Source organism: Zootermopsis nevadensis, unplaced genomic scaffold (genome assembly GCF_977971745.1).
Source record: "Zootermopsis nevadensis isolate Lab colony 2312 unplaced genomic scaffold, Znev_1.0 Znev_ptg000028l, whole genome shotgun sequence".
In the NCBI taxonomy this organism is placed as follows: Eukaryota; Metazoa; Arthropoda; class Insecta; order Blattodea; family Termopsidae; genus Zootermopsis; species Zootermopsis nevadensis.
This window is the reverse complement of record NW_028259160.1, coordinates 7,090,668-7,098,720: the sequence shown is the minus strand read 5'-3', so window position 1 is coordinate 7,098,720 and position 8,053 is coordinate 7,090,668. Positions and strand designations below refer to the sequence as shown.

The 8,053-nt window shown below is 37.7% G+C and overlaps 1 protein-coding gene across 2 annotated transcripts in view; it reads right to left on the bottom strand.

Annotated features, from left to right (window-relative positions):
• The window catches only part of Cc2d2a (Coiled-coil and C2 domain containing 2A), a 45,841-nt gene that overhangs the window by 3,834 nt on the left and 33,954 nt on the right, over positions 1-8,053 (bottom strand). Inside the window, exons 20-26 of one of the 2 annotated variants that reach the window (XM_022064344.2) lie at positions 7,834-8,022; positions 6,343-6,508; positions 4,572-4,690; positions 3,895-4,155; positions 3,099-3,328; positions 2,383-2,518; positions 1,670-1,886 (exon numbers count right to left, since the gene is read on the bottom strand). In XM_022064344.2, coding sequence (XP_021920036.2) covers positions 1,698-1,886; positions 2,383-2,518; positions 3,099-3,328; positions 3,895-4,155; positions 4,572-4,690; positions 6,343-6,508; positions 7,834-8,022 — 1,290 coding nt within the window. In that variant the 3' untranslated portion in view covers positions 1,670-1,697. Of the gene's footprint in view, positions 1-1,669; positions 1,887-2,382; positions 2,519-3,090; positions 3,329-3,894; positions 4,156-4,571; positions 4,691-6,342; positions 6,509-7,833; positions 8,023-8,053 lie in introns of those variants that run through there. The other variant, XM_022064345.2, reaches the window with a different exon arrangement.

The following is an 8,053-nucleotide window of genomic DNA, read 5'->3' as shown; positions in this document are numbered from 1 at the left end:
TGCACTTCTCTAATTCAACTTTTAAGCTCTGCATATCTCATTTACCTAACTATAAAACAACCTTGGAGGAACTTATTACTTCCTTCTTCAGGGTCAAAACAACAGAAAAATATTGTGTGGAAGATTTATACACAAACATAAGAGATAATCATCATTTGTTCAAAAATACAGTTAATATTTTAAATTGTGACTGATCAATGATACAGCCAGTGGTCATGAATTACACTAAGTCATAACAGAGTGACTTATATTTCAATCACCCATCCTACCTACCACCTGACCCAGGGTGTTCTAGGTTATCACTCATCACATGCCATAAAATTATGTTTACACTTCTGACCAGTCACAAATCGTAACTGTTATATTCCTCTATGAACTATCTGATGCAACTTGTCTATCATTTCAATTGTGGAGAAGGAAGGTCAATTTTATCATTTGACATGGTGCAATACCCAGAAGATTGTATAGTGAACACTGTCCAAACTGTGTCGGCCCAAGTATGTTCTCAGACACAGAACAGTACTGATTTTAACATATATTGTAAAAACAGTATTGTATGCACATGCCAATCATAAATACCAATGTACCAAAAAATGGCTTTTTTTGCATTACTACATTTCTTTTATATTTATTTGTAAGTATCCATGATGAACAAGAGTTTCTATGAGTAAGAACATGTTAAAGAACAAAATCCTTCTTGTTAAAGATGGTTCATATTTTACTGTGGTAATATGTGGTTAAAGCTTGATACTTGGCACATTGTGATTATAAATGAAGCATATGAATATTTTGTTATTATAAAACAATTAAATACTATTTTTTTAATACTGCACTACACCAAAACTCTGTCATTGTTTTATTTATTTTGATTTATAGTTTATTTAAACAACGCTTTCTCAGTAGCTCAGACTATATAGTGTCAAAACACTGTTTTAAATTGAAACCTGGAGGTCAAATGAGGTCTTCTGTGGTTTTTCTCAATTGCTCCGTACAAATGCTGGAGCAATACCTTAATATAAGCCATGACCATTTCTTCCACAGCCTTCATTACTCATCATTCACAACCTTCCTCTCATTTGAGATGATATAATCCATGCATTTGAGATAGTCATATAAGGAAATCATGAAAGTCTACGAGTTGAGGTTTTTACATGGTGAAAATGTCAATCATAGTCCTCTTGGTTGTAATGCTTGGATTCTGGGAAACTAGATCAGGGGATTAGTACAGTCCACAGACCAGGAGGAAAGCCCTGCTAAGAATTCAACATACGCACATGCGCAAGATTTCGCTGTGAGTGACGACCCATCCTAAACGCATTCGTTCCACAACCACTGAACAAACAACAGACAACAATCTTTCATGTGTTCTAATGGGTTAAGTTTTAAGATTACCTCACAGAGGCACAGTGATTTAATCTAGAATATTATTGCAATACCCACAGAACACATTAGAGGTGCACCCACTACATGCTACTCTTAACTGCTTGATGTTTTCAGTTTGTGTGTAGTAGCGTAAAACTCTGACGTATCACACTTCCCACCAATAGCAGCCCTCTAGTCCACTTGATAGTGAACATTCCCCCTGCACCACCCCAGAAACGACTTCCCCCCGCAGGGCTTTTCTCCTGGTCTGTGGGCAGTATATTACTATTGAAAAGAGTTTACTCACTTGAAATGATGATGAAAATGATGACATATCATCTCCGCTTGATGAGAGATGCAACATATACCCACACAGAAAGCACATTGTTAGGAAATGGATGAATATAAACAGCTAGTGCAAACTCTACATCAGGACTCTCATTGTAATGAACACCCGTAGCCTTCATGGCTTCTGTAATTGCTTCCATGTTGGTGTAGGGCAGATTGATTGGGAAACCACACATCTGGAATGAGATGCATAGCAAAACAGACCTGGATTTCTTCATAATTCATATCACTATGCTACAAAATAAATATCACAGATAGGTTACAGTTACTTCTGTCTCACCCTGTATATCAATCAGATCTATCAATTTTTCATTAGGTGAATGATCATGGAAATTTATTAATTACAAGTGGTGTGCACTAGTAAAGTGGACACACACAGGCATCTGAAATATACTTTCTAAAAACTCAGAAGTAATAGAAAATGCAATAGCATTTCTTTCACAACAAGCAGAGGGAAATGAATGAAAAATATCTGAGGTATGATTGTTCTTAAAGCCAACAACACTGCATGCCTAAATTTAAACCACCAGTAGAAACTCCTAATGCAGCGGGTAAGGGCTTGGGATTTAAATCTCACCACACAGAAAGGTTTGGCACCTAAGTAATTTTCTGGTTCCTTAGTTAATTTGTTTCGTGGTTAATTTATTGGCTGGATGGATGACTGTCACCCACCTTGTGGGAGCCCAGTATGTGCTGTAACTCCTGAATGTGGTCAGGGCTGGAGAGGTTCTGGCAGTTCCATGTGTTGTGCTCTAATGCTGGCAGCAATTTGCGCAGGATGGCAATGCAGTACCGGTTCCACAGAGTCCTGAAACAGATTTCACAGACATTAAAACATGCTCATAACATTATTCAGTTTCAAATAAATTGCCACAGTCATAATATTAAACACAAATACTTAAGGATTTAATCCTTTGCTTCTGCTAACATAAACAGCACAGTAAAATTAAAAGGGCTCCAACTCTTCTAATGCACTGAAATCTCAATAAAATTTAAATATGCAGAAATGCTTGGCGGGCAGCGCCACACACTAGTACTTTAAAGGAAATGGACAAAGCACTTATAGAAAATGATTCATTGTCTGGAATGATTAATTTATTACAATTTTTAGTGTCAGTCCATAATACCAAATTTCATTGAAACCAGTATGTGGTTTCAAAAATTAAATATGTGGGGGAGACAAACATGACCTCATTTTAGTAAGTCTGTAAAACACATAAAAGTGCACACACTTTAAGGCCAGTAACAGAAAATCGGACACAGTGCCAATTTTTCCACCACCAAACCTACATTATCTGGCCTGAATCCCTGTCTTGACTGTGAGAAACCAACATCTACCTAAGCAATGAAATAGTTTATAAATAAGAAAAGTGGCTTAACAATGTGACCTAGCTGTCTTCCTCCACTTCATCAGGCAGTCCTTCAGCTGTTTCTCAATTCGGTCCTGCAACATCTGTGTGGCAGAGATTGATGTGGCAACATACACTAGTGCTGCAGGCTGGACACTACCCACAGGAGCTCCTACACTGCGTCCAAAAGCAGGCCACCAATCAGACCGATGAGTTATGTCAAATCTTGTACGCCATGGTAGTTCCTCTTGTTGTACATTAACCCAGATCTATTTATTCAATTCGTAAAAAAATCTCAAGTTAGTACATAAATTTGATGCTTACTGTGAACAAAGTACAGATCATGCAAATGGTTAATCCTGTATCCACCATAAACATAAAAACTTCCATTCACTAATTTATGAATGAATTGACTGACTGACTGACAGCAAAGTTGGTTATAAATTATGTATAAACTAACACCATGGCGCTGTCTTCAGCAGTTAAGTTGAGCAGATGAGCAGTCTTGAGTAGTTGGCAGATGTCAATCAGCTGTTCAAAAATTTCCTGCTTTCATAGAGCCTGAAGGTTCATCACCAGGTTCATAAAGGACCACCAATGAACTGTAATTTGATCATGCTAAATCCACTTCACACCTTCATATCCTATTCCTTGTGGAGCCTTATCCTATATCCTATTGGCCTCTTCCCTATAAGTTTTCCAAATAAAATTTGCAATGAGGAATTATTAACCCAACTCTCAATATTGAGGTGGAGGAACCTCCCTTGTTAGCTGCTTGTAAGTGCTTATTCAACACAATTTTCTGGCATCAGAAACAGGAAAAGCAAACACTCACATTCTCATCATTAATAAGACAAAACACTTTCTGCAGTGGACAAAAGCTGTCCTGAATGCTGTACTTCTGGCCAGAGACAGGGTCCCACAACCAGTAGCTGATGTTGTGTTGCTCTTTTTCCCTTGTGAGGACATATGCAGTTCGTCCATGAGGAATCCCTACACCAAGCAGCAGCCAGGCTGTCTTACCAAGGTACATCAAGAAACAGCAGAGTAACACAGCATGATCCTCAGAGTCTCCAGATAATAGATGCAGAATTTGCTAGAAAAATAATATATAGTCTTAATGACCTTAAATGTTTTAATTACTCATATTATAAGTACTTTTAAAAGCTGCCTAATGGTACCAGCTTTTACTAAAGAGAACATTCTGCCATCCAATGCCATTACTGAAACCATAATCCATCATACAAAATACACAGTCACTAAAACATAAACTGCAAACAATTTTTTATACATATACACACACAAAGAGACTAGACCAAAACCACTCGAACACAACCTAAATTAACCCAACCCAACATAACCTAACAAACTTCAACTTAACCCTTGGACTGATAATGTCGTCACCCTGAAATGACACTGACTTAACTCAGAGTTTGTCAGAAATAAGCATGACAAATATGACGTCATGCACATGGACAGACATGCACACACTGCAATTGTAAGTTCACTTACATCACTCGTAAGCCAGATGTCAAACAGCCCCGGGAACAGAATGCTGCCACTTATCTTAGGTATCTTTGACACAAAGCGGGCAGCCATTTCCTCTGTTATAGACTCTCCTTCTAGCAGGACTGAAATAATGCAAAATACATTTCAAAGGTATAATCTATACTGGAATACACATAAGCATTCTTTGCAAATTCTGAATTCTGAAGGCTCCTAGCTGAAATAATTTTCAAAGAACAATTATTAATAAAAGACTACATTACTTACTTTAGTTTCTAACTATACAAATCATATGTTATACTGTAACTCAATATGGACACATCACAAGGTCCCTTAGCTCCACAGTAGCACATTGGACTCAAATGCTTGGGATCACGGTCAAATCAAATTTTTTTCCCTTTGGCCACCATGTTATTATTTTACAAAATTACTGTACCAAAGTTATGTATTTTTCAAAAACCTATAACCTTACCTATTGCAAGTGGTAACAGCGTCGATCCCATCTGACAAGTTTTTCTACCACCATGTTTGTATTACCAATTGCAGGAAACTGAAAAGTACTATTTCAGGGAGTAAAGCAAAAAAGCTGTCCCACTATAGATAATGTAGGCGCGGGGGGGGGGGGGGGGGGGGGGGGGAGCTCCTACTCATTCTTGACCTCGGCTCTAGATCGGGGTGAGTGGTCAGCATCATGCCCTGGCCATACTTTACTCCCAGAAAGGACCCCAGTACCATTGGATAGGAGGCTGGGTGGGCCCCAGAACCAGTCTGGATGCACAGCCTAGAGGAAAAATCCTCTGCCCCCATTGGAGATCGAACCCCATACCACATTTCATCCAAATCCATCCAGCAGTTCTTAAGTTGAATCACGCAGACAGAAACAGATGGATAGACAGATATGATCAACCTTTCATGCATTCATGTCATGCACATTGAGCAAAGAATACATAATAATGACTTGAACTCATAATATGTAACACAAGCATTAACAGAATTTGCCATTGGTATGGTACATCTGAGGGTTCTGAATAGTTAGATATTACACATTTTAACACAATCAATACTAGCAATGGATGTGTTTTTAATATACCACCATATAAACTTTATGTCAAATTACAATAATTCACCAGTTACTTCACATAAATGCCATTTTGTTTTAAAATTCCAATACAAGTTCTGGGAAGAAGTTATGATGCATTCTTTTAATGGAAATGTTTCAAACTATATGGTAAAACTAGCAAGAATTATACAAGATGAGGTGGCTTCCAGTGGTACAATGCTTGTACTGAGACCCATGAAAATGAAAAAATTAATTTCTTTCATAATTCTTTCCATACCTAAATTGGGAGACGAATAATAGACAGGTATGCACAATTCAATAGCAGGGTTATCATATAACATCACACTCAGGTATTTATTAGCTGTATGTTGAGTTCTAGAACAATAGTTGTCAAGTTTAAAAATTTTGTCACCTCACAAGAAAAATATGCATTAAACTTTATTATGTAATTTGTATGTAGTCCTGCCATATACTTTGTACATACAAGTTTCAACTATAAACTCAGAGGCAACACATCCTGACTGTGTTGTTCATCGTGGTTTTCCTCAGATCCTATACGCAAACAATAGTTTAGTGCCTTAAAACCAACCATGACACATACCTTTCACATCCGTTTCATTCATAATTCACAGTCATCCTGCCATTCAACATCATGCAAACTAACTAGGTGAGAATGCATCATTAAGTAAGGCAAGATACAAACTCATGTTTATTTACCTGGAGGAGCAAGGGGCTGAAAAAACCTGGTGACACAGACAGATTTCCCACTGATGTCAATGACTAGTGTCTTCACTTTTCTGTGAGGAACCTGTTTAGCCACCTGTGACTCCCAATTTTCCAGGTGTTCCTCCATGAATGCCAACTCACTGCTCTCTAACTTTTCCTACCAGAACACAAATTCATTTTCAAGTGAGGTTGAATATAAGACTTCCCAAGGATAATTACTAGAGATCAAGGTTCAATATAAACCTTCCCGAGAATGATTACCAGAGATCAAAATTCAATTGAAATGCCTGACAAAAGCATTGCCTTCACATAACTTACAAAAAGGATATGCCTGATTCACATCATGACAACTCAGTCAGTGCACTAACTTACTACAATCAAGAGGCTTGATTTGATTCCCAGCAAGGGCACTAAAATTATCCTCTTCTCTGCCCTTGTACTGGAATCCATTTAATCTACTCTTCAATGAGACTACAAATTTTTTCCTAGGAGGTTAAGTTTGTCACAGCATGAAGCTCATCACTCAACCTCCATCTAGTGATGAGTTTAAGAACTGTTCTCTATTAAAAGTTTATGCCACTGACTAATTAATAATACTATAAATATATTGGATGTTATCCATTATCTGGAATATATTTACTACATTTTGTAATTGGAACTGGTGATGTGGTCTAGTGAACTGAACACAAAATTCAAAGTATTCTGCATTTGATCCCACCCAATTCCACTAATACAAAAAGAAGCTATCTGTACAATGACAAAAAAACACAAGATAAGAACACAGCTACCTTTCACAACATTGTTTACATTAAGTTTTTAACCTCCAAAGGGTTGGAATGAAAAAATTAGCATCAAGCTTTTGTGTAATATATATTAATTTTGAATTTGATTACTTTAATTATTTATGAATGAAAAGTTTATTTTCTATTACATATCTACATGCACCAATGCCAAATGATGGACATGCTGGATACAGATCATTAATTTCAATCAACAATGAGACTTCATTAACTTTCTGTAATCAATCTAATCAACCATGGTACTTGGTGTACATGGTGATTAAATGGATCTCACAGAATGGATGGCCAATAAAATTACTAAAAGAACTAAACATTTATCAACCATGCATCACATCTTAAGCACAGTCCAGCTGTCCAGCTTTATCTCTACAGTATGGTACTTGTCCTATTCACACTGTTTTAGTATTGTAACGTGGCACTGTAAGAGTCAAAGTCTCGCGCTGGAGGAGAGGGGCCACCTAACTCCCCTCCCTGGCTAGTGGGCGCGGACTGTAGGTGTGACTACCACAGAATGTTCCAGATGCTGTATTCTCCTCCCTGGGGGGCAGTAGAATCTACTGAAAGGGGAACCTTCCAGAAAGCTTACCTTCTAGATTCTTGCTTATTACAAATAAATCAGGGTTGACATAGTGCCCATAGCAATAGTCAATAGTGTCCCAACATCACAATATCAATACTTAACCTTGAAGGGCTCTGGAGGGTTCAAAGCAGGCTGAACTGTGATGAAGAGGCTAAGGAATGTTGCATCTCTTGGAGGTAAGACCTGTTGAGTGTCTCCTAGAATGGTGAGACCACTGAACTCACGATGATGTGACTCCTTTTCATAGCCCAGCAAGACAGGTGGAGAGTAAAGTTTAAATGTTCCCTCAATCTGTAACATAATTGGATGCACTACTGTCAAA